Genomic DNA, 19,885 nt, shown 5'->3' on the forward strand with positions numbered 1-19,885 from the left:
GTTAGTCAGTGCAATCACTCGGCTGACTTGTGCTCATATGCAAACTCAATCCAAATCTATGTTCCAGAAATTATTTGAGGGTCAGAGTTACAATGACTAGATGTTTTTCTGGTTCACAAGCTTGATTTAACAAAGCAGTATTGCTTCACACAATTTTATGTGAATCTTTATAGCACGGATAAAGGCATAGAGGATACCAAAATAGAGGCATATTTGGCCACCATGTTGCTTCCAAGCCTTTCTCCAGAGCAACAGGGTGTTCTGGATTGCCCAGTCAACACTCCTGAGGTCCTACAAGTGATTAACTCTCTTAAGATGGGCAAATCCCCAGGGTTAGATGGGCTTTCTAGTGGCTATTATAAATGCCTTTCTCATATTTTAATTGCCCCTTTAACTGATATGTTTAATTTCTTTCGAGAGGGAGGTTCTTTGGTAGCCAATTTCAATGTTATTGCAAAACCAGGTAGAGATCCCACCATTTGTGGGTCTTACAGACCGATCTCGCTTATTAATCTGGACCTTAAAATTTTGGCCAGAGTCTTAGCCAAGCATTTGAATAGGATTTTACCTGACAGAGTGCACCATGATCAGGTTGGTTTCATCCCCCATCAGTCAGCAGGTAATGTTTGCAAAATTGTGGATCTAATATGGTGGATGCATAAAGAACATATTCCAACTGTCTTGCTTTCTGTCGATGCAGAGAAGGCATTTGACATGGTGCACTGGACTTTCCTTTTCAAAACTTTGGGAAAAAATGAAGTTTGGCCCTTATTTTCTTCACTAGATTAAAACACTTTGACTCCCTGCTTGCACAAGTGAAAGTTAATGATGGTTATGGGGATAGCTTTCTTAAAGGCCAGGGTATGCAACAGAGGTGCCCTTTATCACTTTTACTGTTTTCTCTTTTCCTTGAACCTTTTACCACTAGGGTTTTGTCTTCAGATCAGATTCAAGGGGTTGGCATGGGTGACCTGTGGTTAAAGTTATCATTATTCGCTGATGATATCCTTTTTACTTTGACCAATCTTTATTTCTCATTGGCTGGAGTTTTGACAGAACTGAGCCATTTTAGTGCGGTCTCTAGATTTAAAGTGAATTTTGAAAAATCTGAAATCCTGAATGTTAATCTGGATGGGACCACTGTTTTAATGCTCCAACAGGAATTTCCCATTCGTTGGGCTAAGCGTGCTTTAAAATATCTAGAGGTATACATTAGCCCTGATGTGGCTGATTTGTTCACTTTGAATTATGGACCTTTGGTGAAAGCCATAGACAGGGATTTAGAAAAATGGGATAGGGAGCACTTCTCATGGCTAGGTCACACAGCTATAACTAAAATGAATGTTCTCCCCAGATTTCATTTTGTTTATAACTCTACCTATCTACCTGTCTGTTGCGATCCTGCGTTCATGGCGGAAGATCTTTGATTTCATATGGAAAAGGAGGCCACCTAGGGTATCTCGAGTGATGATATTCCAGCCTAAGAAGCAGGTATGCTTAGGAGTCCCTAACTTAGTGTGGCATTTTGCTGCCTCCCAGCTTAGGGCACTTCTTGATTTTCATAGAACAGGTACCGTAAAACAATTTAAGCAGGCCCTGGTGGTATAATGCCTCTTTTGGTGCTTCCGTGGTAACTGCATTCCACTTGACGCCCCCTTAAGTGCTATCCATTAGCTTTACAGACAGCCTTATGGGTATGGTTCCAGTGGAAATCTAAGCTGGTTGGTAACAGTCTCTATTTTTATCTCTCGCACCTTTTTCATAATATGTCTCTTCCAATATGTTTGACTTCTAAAGCATTTGTTAAGTGAAAGGAGCATGGATTAATGCACATAGAGCATTTCTTTCATTTATGAAGAATTTGAACTTTTTGGAGTTCACACAAATTAGGTATTTTATCTCCACGCAACAGGCAGCCTTAGCTTTGCGGCCTGGTAGGACACTCTTCAAAATCTATTGTGCACAGATTGACAATATGACTGGCTTAGTCTCTAAAATTTACTGCTAATTTCTTGGGTGCATACCTGATAAATTTTCATTTATGCGGGCCTGGGAGGTGGATTTGGGGGCTGCTTTGAGTGTTGAGGAATGGGATTCTATCTTTTCTTGTGCCAGTAAATGTTCCATCTCTGCTAGCCTTCAGGAGAATTGTTATAAAATACTTTTTCGATGGTATCTCACTCCAGTTCGACTTCACCGTATTTATTCTTCTGTGCCTGATTTGTGCTGGAGAAACTGCGGTGATGTGAGTACTTTTATGCATATATGATGGCATTGAAGATTTATGGCCTTTTTCTGGCTACAAATTGCTGACTGGACATATACTACTGTGGGGGTAAGGAATGTATATGATGCTTGTTACTTTTGCTGTGAATGCCGGTTAGGGGCACTGATCTTCCTCAGCAAAAATTGTCAGCAAATTTTCATTGCGGCTAGGTACAAGGTTGCTTCCTCTTGATAACACTCTGTAGCCCCTTCATTTCAGGCAGTGCTATGTCACCTCTTTAAGCACTATCATTTAGCTCAGTTAACAGCCCTTTGACATAACTGCATAACAGGTTTTAAGAAAATTTGGGGGCTTTAGACAAATGGTGGAAGTCTCATGGATGGGGAATCTCATAATATTTAATCTTCTTGCATTGCTGCTGTTGGCATTTTTCTTTGGTGAGAAGTATTCCTGCCTTGCTGTCTAAATGTTGGCTCCTCGGGTGTCCCTGTTGAGGCATTACTTGTATGCATGTAAACATAGGCCTTACTACTTCGGCAAGTGTGGATTGTCTCTTGTTCTGTCTATATTATGTGCACTTGGGGCTGGGTGGGAATGGGTTGCAAATTACGAATCTCGGATGCATATCTGTGTTTGTACTTCACTTTATTGTATCTTTGCAAATATCCAATAAAAACTTCTAATCACAAAAACATTGGGATGGCAAACCGCCATTTTGGGGTGGCACTTTCTAGAGACACTTGTGTAGCAAAAGATCTTTCTCGAGTGAAGAACACCAGAAATAGATCTGTTTGTAATAGGCCTGAGCAAGAAGGTATGAGCCTCTTACTTCTGAGAGAAACTTAAAAGCAGAGTAGCAGGAGACATTTTTCCCTTTATTGAGGGACAGGACTTCTATATGTGTGACCTCCCTTTACCTTTGGTGGCAAACGTTTTAATAAAACTCAAAAGGGATCAAGGAGGTATGATACTTATAGCCCCCTTTTAGTTGAGAAAATCTGATTTCCTCTCTTAATGAGACCTAGCCCTGAAGAATCGATCAAATTTGGGAACTTGACACCCAGAACAAGGGAACATTATACTATCCTGACATCCAGTTCCTTACCCTCACAGCCTGTAATATGATCCCTTTGTCTGAAAAGATATCTGAAGTCATTTTGGCTTCTAGAACAGAGCCAAATAATTTCAAATAGAGGAGGCTTGCAGTGTGGTGTTTGGGCAAGGCCCAATATCCCTTCTCTTATCCCACACACAAATTACTTGAATACTTTCTATACCTTTCAGAGTCTGGCCTCAAATCCAGTACAGCTGATGTATATCACATGCATGTATGTGTAAAGTCTATTTATGTACAGTTGGCAGGTTCATGCGGTGGTTCTTCAGTTGCTCACAGTGTCATGGGACATTATTTTAGTTGTTAACACTTCTGAGATTGCAAAGCCTGCAATCATGGATCTGAATCCAACCATTAGATATCACCATTGAGTGATGACTACAACCCCCTCGCCTCATTCTCTGGATTGCAAGAATTGTTATCCCAGGACAAGCAGGATGCTAGTCCTCACATATGGGTGACGTCACTGACAGCCCTATCATGGAAAACTTTCTGTCAAAGTTTCTAGAAACTTTTGACTGGCACACTGAGCCCACTGAGCATGCCCAGCATGCCATGATCCCTCGAGCCACAGGGGTCTCCCTTCAGTCTTCGTTTTTCCGCGCTGCAGTAGCATCGGGGAGCAGGAGCCCTGTGTGAATTTTTTCACACAACTCTGTCTAAAAAAACAGATTAAAATATCACTCTTTTCTCATCCCCACATCAGGGTCTCTCTTCAACCACCGGCTGGTGAGTAGAATTTTCGTTTCCGAGTTCACACAATTTCATTTTTTAGTTCACAGAATTTTTAGTCAGCTAACCATGGCTCGGTTATCATGGCTACTGGTTTTAAAAAATGTCCCAAATGTAATCGAACGATGTTGATTACTGATCCACACCTTGAGTGTGTACTTTGTTTGGGTCAATCCCATGACGTGTCGTCGTGCCCAAAATGTGTGGAAATGACCACTAAGCACGTCAGGAAAAGATGGAACACCTTTTCCACATCCAGCTATTACCTTCTACGTCGACGTCCACTCATTCGTCTCCGGCCGGAGTGTTGAAAAGGCTGGTTATTAGAAAGCATAGACTAGAGGGCTCGGGAGACAGGTCTGCGGCATCGACGAAGTCAATGTCTGGGCTTGAAAAAGCCCCAGAACATCATATAAAACATCGGCATTCTTCGATTCCGGAGGCCCTGTTATCACCAGAGCAGCCTGGAACCAAGAGATCTCGCCTAAAGAGACACCGAGGTCTTCTACACCAGTGTTTCCCAACCCTCTCCTGGAGGCACACCTAACCAGTCAGGTTTTCAGAATATCCATAATGAATATGCATGAGAGAGATTTGCATACATTGGAGACCCAGGGTATGCAAATCAATCTCATGCATATTTATTGCGGCAATCCTGAAAACCTGACCTGCTAGGTGTGCCTCCAGGAGAGGGTTGGGAAACACTGTTCTACACCAAGGTGTTCCCCGCCACAGGGCCCTGTGGTAGAGCCGATGATGCCTTCACTGCCACCACATATAGCTGCTCTGCCTGCATCAGCTATTAGAGGAACTGAGCGGATTCATCCACCAGGCGATGCGAGAAGCGCTCCAGGAATACCGACCATTGACACCGATCACTCCTCCGATGCCGATACCCTCGCCGAAGCCGACACCATTGTCGATGCCGGTGCCATCACAGATGCTGGGGCCATCCCCGAAGACAGGACAAGCACCGATAATGGGACCAGCACCGATGCCATCGCCATCAACATTCCCGATGCCAGTACCCATACCAGGGACTCCAGTGCAACCAGATGTTTCGATTTTTAAACCGCTCATGGAAAAACTCGATGCCCTCATCGGTGCTATACCATCTCAACCTATTCCTGCTAAGCCAGCAGATATAGGAGATACGTTTGGTCAGTTCCCACTCGATGAACCTCAGCCAGAACCTTCAGAACTTTTCATACCAGTGGTTCCATCAGTACCACCAAGGTCTTCTCCTACTTCTCCTTCCAAACATGCACCATATGACTCCTGGGAGGATAGAAATACAGATTCCTCATCGGAAAGTTTCATGTCCGAACCATCTCCTCCTGAAGGAAGAAAAAAGTCCCCATCAGAAGACTTATCCTTCACCACCTTCATAAAAGATATGGCAGACACAATCCCTTTTAAATTAGTGTCTGAGGAGGATACAAGACAACAAACATTAGAAGTTCTCCAATTTGTAGATCCACACAAGGAAGTCCTAGCCATTCCTATCCATGAGGTCCTACTAGACTTACAACATAGATTGTGGGAACATCCATGTTCCGTTCCACCAATCAATAGGAGAATGGACACCACATATCTCGTACAGCATGTCCCTGGTTATCAAAAGGCACAAATACCACACCAGTCAGTAGTGGTAGAGTCGGCTCAGAAAAAATCTAAAAGAGTACGACCTCTTTCGTCTACACCACCAGGGAAGGATCATCAATTCCTAGACCCTCTAGGAAGGAAAGACTTCCAAAGAGCAATGCTTAACTCCAGGATAGTGTCTTACCAACTCTATATGACGCAATACCAGAGGAATCTCTGGAAACAAATGCAGCAGCTCATTGATTCCCTACCTCAGCAATATCAAGATGCAGCTTAGGCAATTGTCCATAAAGGACTAGAAGCTGGAAAATATGAGGTCCGTGATGCATACGACAGCTTTGAAACATCTTCAAGGGTTGCAGCTTCAGGGATCAATGCATGCCGTTGGGCTTGGTTAAAAGCCTCTGACCTCAGGCCTGAGGTACAGAATAAGTTGGTAGATTTACCTTGCGTGGGCGACAACCTTTTTGGGTCGAAGTTTCAGGACGCAGTAGCCCAACTTAAAAAGCATACAGAAACACTGCGTCAGTTATCTGCTGTCCCACAGGGCTCCTCTTCTTCAGCGTCCTGCCGTCAACCAAGAAAGGATACCAGAAAGCTGTACTACAGGCCAAGGAGATATTATCCACCGGCACCTAGGGTTTAGACCTTCCTGACCACAGCAAAGATCTCAGTCCAGGCAGCCTAGAACTGCTAGGCCTCAACCACAGCGCAAATAGGACCAGCTGCAGGTTTTTGAGACAATGCCAGAGAACAGAAGCCATCTCCACAATCCCAACGCAAACGTACCAGTAGGAGGTCGACTCTCCTTCTATTACAACCATTGGTTACAAATAACAACAGACCAATGGGTGTACTCCATAATATCATGAGGTTATCAGCTCAATTTCCTGTCAATTCCAAAATACTCTCCTCCAAAGTCTCTTTGGATAAAGAAAAACCACATCACTCTTCTGCAAGCAGAATTATCCACCCTTCTGAGAGCCAGAGCTGTAGAACCGGTACCCCGGCCTCAGCAGGGCAGAGGATTCTACTCCCGTTATTTCCTCATTCCAAAGAAAACAGGTGGCCTACGACCCATCCCAGACCTCAGAAATCTCAACAAATTTCTACAGAAAGAGAAATTCAGGATGATCTCCTTAGGTACCATGCCGTCCCCTTCTTCGGACAAGAGACTGGCTGTGTTCTCTGGATCTACAAGACGCTTACGCTCACATTCCAATATTCCCTCCTCATCGCAAGTATCTGTGTTTCCTGGTGGGTCAACAGCATTTCCAATACAGGGTTCTGCCATTCGGACACCCAGAGTATTCACAAAATGTCTAGCAGTAGTAGTGGCACACTTAAACAAGGAAAAGTGTACATGTGTTCCCCTACCTAGATGAGTGGCTCATCAGAAGTCAATCTCAACAAGGAACTCTGGCCTCTCTCAGACTAACAATCAATCTGCTCCACTCGGGTTTTCTCAATTATCAAAAGTCCCATCTTATCACGTCTCACCTATTACAGTTCATCGGAGCAAATTTGAACACCATACTATCAAGAGCCTTCCTACCCGAAGATTGGGCGGAAACACTCTCCTTCTTAGCAAACTCGCTACATTCGCAGAAACAAGCGACAGCTCATCAATTTCTAACTCTGCTAGGTCACATGGCCTCTACAGTTCATGTCACCCACATGGCCAGATTAGCCATGAGAATATCCCAGTGGACATTAAGGTCACAATGGATATAAGCAATTCAACCACTGTAGTCTCCAATTCAAATAACCCACCAGTTACGTTCATCTCTCCTTTGGTGGGTAAACAAGGACAACTTGCGCAAAGGCCTACCTTTCAAACAACCAGTTCCACAGATAACTCTAACTACAGATGTAGCCACCTTAGGTTGGAGAGCTCACATAGACAATCTCCAAACCCAAGGTACTTGGACAACACGCGAAGCAACATTTCAAATCAATTTCCTGGAACTTCGAGCTATACGTTATGCTCTGCATGCGTTCAAGGACTGCCTTTCACACAAGACTGTTCTGATTCAAACGGACAATACAGTCGCCATGTGGTACCTGAACAAACAGGGAGGTACGGGCTCGTATCTCCTTTGTCAAGAAGCCGCACAGATTTGGAACTGGGCCCTGACACATTCCATGTTTCTCCAAGCAACTTATCTAGCGGGCATTCACAACGTAGTTGCACATCGCCTCAGTCGTCAGTTCCAACCTCACGAATGGTCCCTGGATCCCTTAGTAGCGACCAGGATATTTCAACGTTGGGGTCAACCAACAATAGACCTATTTGCATCAGACCTGAATCACAAAGTGGACAAGTTCTGCTCTCTGCACAAACAGAAACACCAGCCAGCCAAGGCGATCCGTTTCTGCTGATGGCCGTCTCCTCTGGAGGGCTGCAAAAAAAAGTAAGTCGCTTGGTCGCTTCACACTGCCATAAAGTGTAAAACAGAAGGCAAGATGGATGCCTGCACGGGGGAAAGCGGCCCCTGTGCGTGCAATTGGCCGCTCAAGATGTGACGTTACGACGTTTGGCGTCACGGCATGTGACGTCACATCTTGAGCGGCCAATTGCATGCACAGGGGCCGCTTTCCCCCGTGCAGGCGTCCATCTTCGCCGGGAGGCAGGGGAGGGGAGCCGCGATCCGTTTCTGCTGATGGCCGTCTCCTCCGGAGGGCTGCAAAAAAAAAGAAAGTCGCTTGGTCGCTTCACACTGCCAGTCCTCTCTCCCCTCCTCCCGGAGCAAGGCTGCTTTTTGCGCCTTGCCTCGGGAGGAGGGGTGAGGGACTGGCCATCCCGAGCGTAGGATTGCCCGTCCTCTCTCCCCTCTCTCTCTTGCAACTTTTTTTTTCGATTGTTTTTGCTTTTGTTGCTTCAGGAGGAGGGGAGAGGACTGGGGCTGCCCCGGAGACCAGCACCCATGGACGCGGCCAGGGCAGGAGAGCGGGGGCTGGGGGAAAGTTTGCCGCCTACCCTTACCCCTGCCTCTAACGCAGGGGTAGGGGTAGGCGGTAAGTTAGCAGGTTAAACGCGCGGCAAAACGGCAGGGTAAAAAAGGGATAGTTGGGGCGCGCGTTACTGGATGGTAGGGAATAGCTAATTCGATCGTTTGCATGCATTGTACATGCCGTGTGCGGAAGGGGTTGCCCGGGGATTTTAGGACGCGGTAGGAGTAGGTTAAAGGGGGATAGTGTATCGCAGGAAGGGCTAACGCGGCCGGAAAGTGAGTAGAACGCGAGTTAGGAGTGGGGTAAACGCGGCCGCACTTTACTGGATCGATCTGTAGATTATCTATGGCACCTTTCAGATTCTGGTCTCCAGACCTCATCTGTCAGAGTACACGTAAGTGCAATCTCTGCTTACCATAATACCAGGGGAGATGCACCAATATCCATGCAACCCCTTGTCAGTAGATTTATGAGAGGTTTAATTTACTTTAAACTACCAATTCGGCCACCATTCACGGAATTTGACCTTAATTCAGTGCTCACAAGGCTCATGAGTTCTCCTTTTGAACCCATGAATTCCTGCAATGTTAAATTTCTCACATGGAAGACTAACTTCCTGATAGACATTACATCTGCTAGGAGGGTTAGTGAGTTACAAGCACTTGTCACATACTCACCCTATACAAAATTTCTACATGACCGAGTGGTACTCCGTATACATCCAAAATTCCTTCCTAAGGTAGTTAAGGAATTCCATTTGAACCAATCCATAGTTTTGCCCATATTCTTCCCAAGACCTCATTCTCACTGAGGTGAGAGGGCTTTACATACCTTGGACTGTAAACGTGCGCTAGCATACTACTTAGACTGCACTGCAATCCACAGGAAATCCACTCAACTTTTTCTTTTGATCCAAATAAACCGGGTAATCCAGTGGGCAAACAAACTCTATCCAACTGGCTAGCAGATTGTATAGAGTTCTGCTATGAAAAAGCAGGCCTTCCGAGGAGGGAAGGAGATCCCTGCCCGCAGCAAAGACCCCAGAGAGATTCGCTGCTCGTTTCCCTGACTGGCCACGCTGTCGCCGGGAGAGAGAGGGGGCGTGACCCTTCGTGCCGACGTCATCGGGTGGAGCCCGGAAAAACTTTTTAAACCAGGGTCCTGCGGCGCGCAGCCGAAGCCGCACGCCCCTGGGTAAAAATGGGGAAGAAGAGGAAATCTAAGAACTGGACTTCTTCCCCATTGCCTTTATCATCTGTGAGAGTTGGGCCGATGGATGACCACGTATTACATCTGGGTGAGTCATCCATGAGGGACAGCTCCGGGGTTAATTCACCCTCGGGATTTCACTGAGCCCTGGGCCTCAGCAGCCACCCCTTCAGCCTGCAATCTTGCAGATGGATATCAGGACAATTTCAGGGTTGTTAATGGAGGTAACTACTCCTTCCAGCACTAACCCACAGCTGATAGCTGAAGGGGGGAAGGCTGGAGAAGGGAGGAATTTGTTATTAACTAATGTAGTTCATACAGAGGTTAAAGATAGTAACTCTCTATTATCTATTCCCTCTATTATCCCTGATCTGTCCGAAGTGTTAGAAGGGGAAGTAGAGCCAGAGTCAGTTTCTTTAAAGGATGTATAGAAATTGGTTGCAAAAGTTGATAAGAAAGTGACAAGTTCTATCTCCCAAATGCATAATTTTTCTGTTCAGACTTGTGCTAAAATAGGAGAACAGGATACAAGATTAAGGAATGTTTCTAAGATTAATGCTCAATTACTCCCCTTACAGGGAGTGACTACATCATTTATAAAGGCTAAATTATTCATTTATAATAAAATTGAAGCATTAGAAAATGAAATGAGGTCTAACAATTTTCGTTTGTTAAATTTTCCTCATACTAGATTATTGTCCCCGAGGGAAATTTTAAGAAAATATTTGAAAGAGATATTGTCCTATGAGGAGGACAAGATTCCAACTATCTCAAAAATCTATTACATTCCTATTAGGAAAAAAATAGTAAATCAAGGGGGGATGGATGTTTTGGAAAGTCCTGGTATCTCAACTTTCCTTGAGGATTCTCTTGATAATATTCCCACCAGAGCTACTTTGCTTGTATCTTTTTCGTAAGAGTGATAAAGAAGAAGTGTTTCGTAAATACTTTCAGAATAAGCAATTGATTTTTTTGTGGACAGAAAGTCCAAATTTTTCCTGACGTTTCTAGAGCTACACAAGCTCGAAGGAAACTTTTCCTAGCGTACAAGCAAAGAGTTCTGGATTTAGGTGCCAGTTATTTTTTAAAATACCCTTGCAAATGTTTACTTACGTATAATAATAACAAGTTTGTTTTTTTTTATCCACTACACCTTGAGCAATTTATTAGGGATAAAACTAGCACTTAGTAAGCAAGATTGCTATGAAGGTTATTAAAGCTGCATTAAGGAAAACAGATGTAGCTGCCACAGAGGCTCTCCTTCTTTCCTCTAGATGTGGACTGTATTAACATAAATGTGGATAATAAGTGGGGTTTTTCCCTGTTTGTAATGATGATTATTTCTTTAAATACCTTGACTATTTCATTGTAATGTAATGTTATAAAATTCAATAAATATTAAAGAGAAAAAAAAAAGAAAAAGCAGGCCTTCCTCTCCAAGGACGAGTAAAGACGCATTCAGTAAGAGCAATATCAACCTCAGTAGCTCACTATCGTTCAGTGCCAAAAGCTGACATATGTAAAGCTGCAACATGGCGTTCTCTTCACACTTTTGCAGCTCATTACTGTTTGGACAAAGAAGGGCGACAAGATTCAGCCTACGGACAATCTGTCTTAAAGAACTTAAGAACAAAAGAAATTGCCATGCTGGGTCAGACCAAGGGTCCATCAAGCCCAGCATCCTGTTTCCAACAGAGGCCAAACCAGGCCACAAGAACCTGGCAATTACCCAAGCACTAAGAAGATTCCATGCTACTGATGCAATTAATAGCAGTGGCTATTCCCTAAGTAAAATTGATTAATAGCCATTAATGGACTTCTCCTCCAAGAACTTATCCAAACCTTTTTTGAACCCAGCTACACTAACTGCACTAACCACATCCTCTGGCAACAAATTCCAGAGCTTTACTGTGCGTTGAGTGAAAAAGAATTTTCTCCGATTAGTCTTAAATGTGCTACTTGCTAACTTCATAGAATGCCCCCTAGTCGTTCTATTATTCGAAAGTGAAAATAAGAGTCACATCTACTCGTTCAAGACCTCTCATGATCTTAAAGTCCTCTATCATATCCCCCCTCAGCCGTCTCTTCTCCAAGCTGAACAGCCCTAACCTCTTCAGCCTTTCCTCATAGGGAAGCTGTTCCATCCCCTTAATCATTTTGGTTGCCCTTCTGTGTACCTTCTCCATCGCAACTATATCTTTTTTGAGATGCGGCAACCAGAATTGTACACAGTATTCAAGGTGTGGTCTCACTGTGGAGCGATATAGAGGCATTATGACATTTTCCGTTCTATTAACCATTCCCTTCTTAATAATTCCTAACATTCTATTTGCTTTTTTGACTGCTGCAGCACACTGAGCCGACTATTTTAAAGTATTATCCACTATGATGCCTAGATCATTTTCCTGGGTGGTAGCGCCTAATATGGAACCTAACATTGTGTAACTACAGCAATGGTTATTTTTCCCTATATGCAACACCTTGCACTTGTCCACATTAAATTTCATCTGCCATTTGGATGCCCAATCTTCAAGTCTTGCAAGGTCCTCCTGTAATGTATCACAGTCTGCTTGTGATTTAACTACTCTGAATAATTTTGTATCATCCGCAAATTTGATAACCTCACTCGTCGTATTCCTTTCCAGATCATTTATATATATATTGAAAAGCACCGGTCCAAGTACAGATCCCTGAGGCACTCCACTGTTTACCCTTTTCCACTGAGAAAATTGACCATTTAATCCTACTCTGTTTTCTGTCTTTTAACCAGTTTGTAATCCACGAAAGGACATCGCCTCCTATCCCATGACTTTTTAGTTTTCGTAGAAGACTCTCATGAGGGACTTTGTCAAACGCCTTCTGAAAATCCAAATACACTACATCTTCCGGTTCACCTTTATCCACATGTTTATTAACCCCTTCAAAAAAATGAAGCAGATTGTTTCCAGCCTAGTCCCAACTCCTTCTATATCCAACCTGCTGTGATTTTAGGCTGCCTCATTTTCTCCAACAATACTTCAGTGCTGGTTCACTACAAAATGACTCAGCCTATAGCTTGCTAATCACCCATATGTGAGGACTAGCATCCTGCTTGTCCTGGGATAAAGCAAAATTGCTTACCTTGTAATAGGTGTTATCCCAGAACAGCAGGATGTAGTCCTCACGAAACCCACCCCGCCACCCCACGGAGTCGGGTCCGATACGTTTTATTATTTTATTTTTGCTAATGCTTATTGCTATACACGAGACTGAAGGGAGACCCCTGTGGGTCCGAGGGATCATGGCATGCTGGGCATGCTCAGTGTGCCAGTCAAATGTTTCTAGAAACTTTGACAAAGTTTTCCGTGAAAGGGCTCAGTCAGTGACGTCACCCATATGTGAGGACTACATCCTGCTGTCCTGGGATAACACCTATTACATGGTAAGCAATTTTGCTTTACCTTATAGAAACATAGAAATGACGGCAGAAGAAGACCAAATGGCCCATCCAGTCTGCACAGCAAGTTTCGCACTTTTTTTTTTCTCATACTTAACTGTTACTCTTGGCTCTTAGTAACCTTTTGATTCTATTTCCCTTCCACCCCCACCATTAATGTAGAGAGCAGTGTTGGAACTGCATCTAAGTGAAATATTTAGCTTAATTAGTTAGGGGTAGTAACCGCCGCAATAAGCAAGCTACACCCATGCTTATTTGTTTACCCAGACTATGTAATTCAGTCCTTGTTGGTGGTTGTCTGTATATAGATCCACTTGTCTTCATTCCCCCTGCCGTTGAAGCAGAGAGTTATGCTGGATATGAATTGAAAGTGACGTATCAGGCTTATTTGGTTTGGGGTAGTAACCGCCGTAACAAGCAAGCTACTCCCCGCTTTTTTGTGAATGCAAATCCTTTTTTCCACATTTCCTCTTGCCGTTGAAGCTTAGATCAATGTTGGAGTCGCATTAACCGTGTGTATGTTTATTGAATAAGGGTATTATCTCCAGGTAGTAACCGTCATTCCCACGAGCCACCCACTCTTCCTTCACGTCCTCTAGACTTTATGGATCCACAGTGTTTATCCCACGCCCCTTTGAAGTCCTTCACAGTTCTGGTGTTCACCACTTCCTCCAGAAGAGCATTCCAGGCATCCACCACCCTCTCTGTGAAGAAATATTTCCTGACATTGGTTCTGAGTCTTCCTCCCTGTTCTGAGTCTTCCTCCCTGGAGCTTCAGATCATGACCCCCGGTTCTGCTGATTTTTTTCCAACGGAAAAAGTTTGTCATTGTCTTTGGATCATTAAAACCTTTCAAGTATCTGAAAGTCTGTATCATATCACTTCTGCTCCTCCTTTCCTCCATGGTGTACATATTTAGATTCTTCAATCTCTCCTCATAAGTCATTCGATGAAGACCATCCACCTTTTTGGTCGCCCTTCTTTGGACCACCTCCATTTTGTCTCTGTCTCTTTGGCGGTACGGTCTCCAGAACTGAACACAGTACTCCAGGTAAGGCCTCACCAAGGACCTGTACAAGGGGATAATTACTTCCCTTTTCTTACTCGATATTCCTCTCTCTATGCAGCCCAGCATTTTTCTGGCTTTAGCTATCGCCTTGTCACATTGTTTCGCCGACTTCAGATCATTAGACACTATCACCCCAAGGTCTCTCTCCTGCTCCGTGCACATCAGCCTTTTTCCCCCCATTGAATACAGTTCATTCGGATTTCCATTCCCCATATGCATGATTCTGCACTTCTTGGCATTGAATCTCAGCTGCCGTATCTTCGACCACTCTTCCAGCTTCCTTAAATCCCGTCTCATTCTCTCCACTCCTTCCGGCGTGTCCACTCTGTTGCAGGTCTTAGTGTCATCCGCAAAAAGACAAACCTTACCTTCTATCCCATCCGCAATGTCGCTCACAAAGATATTGAACATGACCGGTCTTAACACCGAGCCTTGCGGTACACCGCTTAAAACCGCTCTTTCTCAGAGAGAGTTCCATTTACCATCACACATTGTCTTCTGTTCGTCAACCAGTTTGTAATCCAGGCCAACACCTCTGCACTCACTCCTAAGCTTATTTTATTCACCAGTCTCCTGTGCGGGACCGTATCAAAAGCTTTGCTGAAATCCAAGTAGATGACATCTAGTGTTCTTCCTTGATCCAATTCCTTGGTTACCCAGTCAAAAAGGTCAATCAGATTTGTCTGACAGGATCTTCCCCTGGTGAATCCATGCTGCCTGTGGTCCAGCAATTCTCCCGACTGTAGATAGTTCACTATTCTCTCTTTCAACAGTGACGCCATAACTTTTCCCACCACCGAGTGAGGCTAACTGGTCTGTAGTTACCAGCCTCTTCTCTGTTCCCACTCTAGTGAAGCCGCCACCGCTCTTCTCCAATCACTCGGCACCACTCCTGTTTCTAGGGATCTATTGAACAGGTCACACAGCGGACCTGCCAGCACATCTTCTTCTACAACAGACTAAAAAGCCTATAGAAGGTTCACCAGCTTCTTGTTTCTTTTGACATTAATAGACCTGGAAATGCAGTGAAAACAATGCACCATTTCTAATTGGATTGCATATTGCATCTCCTTTTGTTATGCCTGGGCAGATCAGACCTTAGAAGTGCATGTCAAGGCCCATAATGTTAGAGCTATGGTGATGTCTGATACCTGTATAAGTTCTTCCTCCATTGAGGAGATTTGCAAGGTTGCAATGTAGAGTTTATACCATAAAATGACATTTCATTTTTGTTTGAATGAGGGATGGAGCCCTCCTCCATTTTCCCTCGGGTTTATTATTTTTGATTGTCAGTTTTGCCCAAAAAAATGTTACCAGTTTGTTGGCAGTCGTCTTGTAGGTCTCGGTTTATTTTTGTTAAAGACAGTCTTTAGGAGGCCTGGATTTAGTCATGAGAAACTGCCTAGAGCTCCAAATACCTGGTCAGGAGCCTTCTTCCTCTTTCATTATGGCCATGTTCCAATGCCAGTTCTAAAAGGCACCATTGTGGCACTTTGACCCAACAACTTCCCCCTCCCCTTTTCTAATTTTTGGGGGTGAATCCCTTGCTGGGACCTCTGCGGTGGGAACCCCTGTCTTCACTATTTGGTCCTGCCTGTGGGTGCCAAAATCTTAAATCTGACCCTCGTTCTTATTTATTTAAAAAAATTGCTGTTCTGCACATTTAAGGTTCCAGGCGGATAACAATAAAAAATACGTAATAAATACATAAATGAAAATACCAAAGCACTAATGCACACGCATAAGAGTAAAACATCAGAACTAAAATAATAAAATCAATAACATGAATAAATTGAGAAAAGCAATAGAATGTCCATAAACAATGTCATCAGGAGCAGGCCATTATGCTTGCTCTAACAAAAATGAGCTAGGGTATTCCACTTGAGTGACTCAGTGAACCAGCTTTCGCCAGATAAAGCAAAGTTGCTTACCTATAACAGATGTTCTCTGAAGACAGCAAATCACACAATCCCTTCCACTTCCTCTTTTGGAGTTGTTCTCTCCTAGTCAAAGCTAAATAAATGGAACTTAGAGGAGATGTGAGACCACACCAGTGCTGGAACTCATGCACACATGCAATAAAGGCCTTTTGACTTTTTCAGAAAGCTCAGAAATTTTGGTGTCGAATGCGTTCACACAGCGCACTGTTGTGACAATTTTTCTTTCCTGAGAGAACGCCTGTTGTAGGTAAGCAACTTTGCTTTCCTGTGGCTCGTACTGTAACCCCTTGTCCCAGCAAAAGATGGTCTTGAAAGGTTGGGAAATTCTGCACTAGGCTGAACTGAAATAAGTGGGTTTGTTTTTTTGGTTTTTTTTTTGCATTGACATGTATCTTATCTAAATCATGCTCATTTAAAACATAAGGCTTTTGCTATATCTATCCTCATCAACTTGTACCATATCTAAAGCTTATCCCCTTTGTAGAAAATACATTGAAACCTCATGTTACTGCAGTTACACATTCTAATGAAAGTAGACAAACACAGAGCACATGGATTGTTATGATCTGCACTATATCATTAAACTTTGGAGATGCTCTTTTTCTTTTTTGTCTGTTTATTTTTCCTGGAGATGCTGAAAAATTACATAGTTCAGATTTGCACTATCCTAAACTTTCCAGAATCCTTATGTAGAAATTACTCTGACAGAGAGGTTCCCTACTCACTGATCTTATATACAGAACAGACAATCTAAGTCTAATGGCAGACATAGGCAGCGGCAGTGCCCAGTTCAAATTTTATAAACATAGGTCAGTACTGTAATGAGCCAGATTAGAAATGAAGGATCACCTTTTGTAGAAATCTATTTCTTCAAGCTTTCCTCCATATGTTCTTCTTTAAATGATAAATGGTAGATTACTATTTTATATAAGAACAATTTACTTTGCTATTTATAAATGTTTTTATATATTTGTTTATCCTAGCTTGCCCTGGTGACTTGGAGAGACTGTTTGTTCAGGCCACTAAATAAGCAGGTAGGTATTTAGCATGTTCACGCTTGTATTCTGATATGTTTATTGAGCCTGACTATAAGCTACAATCAGTGTTTGATACTGGACAATTTTAGAAAGATTATTAGTCGTGGGGTGTATCACCAGAAACAGCAACCCAGGTATAAACAGTACTGTCCTAGAAAAAAGATGATATGTTGCCATACTAGCAGACTCTTTGAAATGCTTGATGCAGGACTGAAGTTTGCTGCGAGTATAAAGATGCACTCAAATGGCATTTTAAAAACTGGAATTAGAGGATCTCTAATGGCAAGAGAATAAAAATGAAGGACTGCGATAATCTGTTGTAACTTTTTGTCTCCAAGGACAAGCAGAATGGTAGTCCTCACACGAGTGCCATCATCAGTTGGAGGAGCCCTGATGCAGAAAACTTAAATCAAAGTTTCTAGAACTTTGACTAGGCAAACTGAGCATGTCCAGCATGCCCTATAACATACATCCATGCGTGGTCCCTCTCCAATCTCTCTATCCACGGAGCTGTAAGCTTCACAGTATAAGTGAGCTCACTTTTGGCTGTTTTTGGCCTTGTGGAAAACTTTCCTTTTCTCACGTTTTTTGCGGGGGTTTTTCTGTTATTCCATCGCCAGGTCCCTCTCAGTACCTTCCCATAGTGTTCCTAGTCAGAGTTTTTTGCGATTCTGGTAGGTTTCCTTTCGTGCCCGGGGAAGGACCACAGAGCACTGGATGCTCTTGCGACAAAGGTGTTTCAAGGCGCCATGCTCATTGCCTGCATTGCTGCCTACCAGCTCTACATGAGCCACAACCAGCGGGACTTCTGGAAGCAGCTGCAGGAGGTGGCCAAGCAGCTGCCTCAACAGCAGTAGGACACCCTTATGTCGCTGGTGCATAAGGACTTGGGAGTGCAAAAAACACGAGGTCCAAGTGACCTCAGTTTTTCTGAGACAGGATTGAGAGACTCTGCAGAGAGAATCGGTGTCCATAGAATGGCATGGCTGCGGGCCTCAGATCTCCGACCAGAGATACAGGACCTACTTGCGTACGTGCTGTTTACTGGAGAGAAGCTCTTCAGCAATAGGGAGGGATGCCATGGCCCAACTTCAGGACCAGCATGAAACCCTCCAACTCTCCACCAGCACTCTATACCCATCCTCTTAAGAGGCTGGCAAGATAGGAACAAAGGAAGTCTTTTGCCAAAGGAAGTACTATCCTCCATCCCCTCGCTACCGTCAACACCAACAGGGTTCCTGCAGCCATCCCAGACAGCAGAGCCGGTGCCTCGGTCAACTCCAGGGATGGGGTTTTGACTGGGCCTTAGGGGAGCATAGGCCAGTCGCCCATACCTGCAACATTGGACCTTCTGGTCGGGGGCAGCCTGCAGTTCTTTGTGAACCAGTGGCCCAGTAAAACTTTAGACCAGTGGGTTCTTCCTGTTGTCCATCAGGTATCAATTGAACCTGTTGGGTGTCTTGTCAAATTGCCATCCGTGCCCATTTTAGGGCACGGATGGCAATTTGACAAGACACCCAACGGATGGCAAATTGACAAGATATTAAGTCGGAGGCCCCAAAAGTTATTAAAAATAATAAAAAAAAAAAATTTTTAATCGGCTCGCGGGTTGAAAATGGGACTCTCAATTTTGCCGGCGTCCGGGTTCCGAACCCGTAGCTGTCAGTGGGTTTGAGAACTGCCGGCAAAATTGAGTGTCAGCTGTCAAACTCACTGACAGCCACCGCTCGTGTCAAAAAAGAGGCGCTAGGGACGCGCTAGTGTCCCTAGCGCCTCTTTTTACCGCGGGCCCTCATTTGCATGCGGGCCGATACTAAATCGCACGCACAGGAGAGCGTGCGCTAACCCGCTGTCCCATGACTTTTACTGTATCGGCCCGTAAGAGAAGAGGATCACATTGTTGGTGGCTGAAAAGAATCAGTAAGTACTGCTTGGGGAAATTTTCAAAACTTAAAAATATTGGCGAGAAGTAAAACTATTGGAGTATATTGTTTAGTGTGTTTGTGTGTATGTGGGCAGGCAAAAACCAGAAGTTTGTGTGTTTTGTATTAAATAGGTAGTCAGGCAGGCAAAAAACTAGAAGTTTGTATTTCCCAAACCTCCCACCCCTCTCCCACCCACCCTTAGCTCATCCTTTAATTTATAGGCAGGTGACACGTTCACATTAAATAAATAAATACAAATTTAAAATGTTGCCCTTTAACTTAAATTCAGAAATTCCCCACACCTTATCAAGAGTTTAATCATTCCCTTGTAGGTCACTACCTGATATATAGAGAATACACTAATACATTTAAATGACCCTAATTGTACGCAGTCCTATTCCCACAGCAACCTAAAACCTAACTAGGAACTTTGCAAATTTAAGATGAAGGCAGCAGCCCAGCAGCAAGATGTGGGCTTCCCAGTCTTCTGCATCAAGTTTCACATGTATGATTTTTTACCTGCCAGTGAGAAATTGTACGTGTGCATCCGATGCAAGGAGCTTCTGTCTCTCAGAGAACGAGTACGATCTCTGGAAGCTAGAGTGGCAGACCTGGAGGAGATGTAGCAGAAAGAGA

The 19,885-nt window shown here is 43.8% G+C and overlaps 1 protein-coding gene across 1 annotated transcript in view; it reads left to right on the forward strand.

The window, feature by feature from the left end:
* The window catches only part of CUL1 (cullin 1), a 359,727-nt gene that overhangs the window by 110,087 nt on the left and 229,755 nt on the right, over positions 1-19,885 (forward strand). Inside the window, exon 5 of the mRNA XM_029589582.1 lies at positions 17,271-17,321. Within this exon, the coding sequence (XP_029445442.1) occupies positions 17,271-17,321 (51 nt within the window). The remainder of the gene's footprint in view (positions 1-17,270; positions 17,322-19,885) is intronic.

The sequence above is a fragment of the Rhinatrema bivittatum genome, chromosome 2 (assembly GCF_901001135.1).
Source record: "Rhinatrema bivittatum chromosome 2, aRhiBiv1.1, whole genome shotgun sequence".
Taxonomy (NCBI): Eukaryota; Metazoa; Chordata; class Amphibia; order Gymnophiona; family Rhinatrematidae; genus Rhinatrema; species Rhinatrema bivittatum.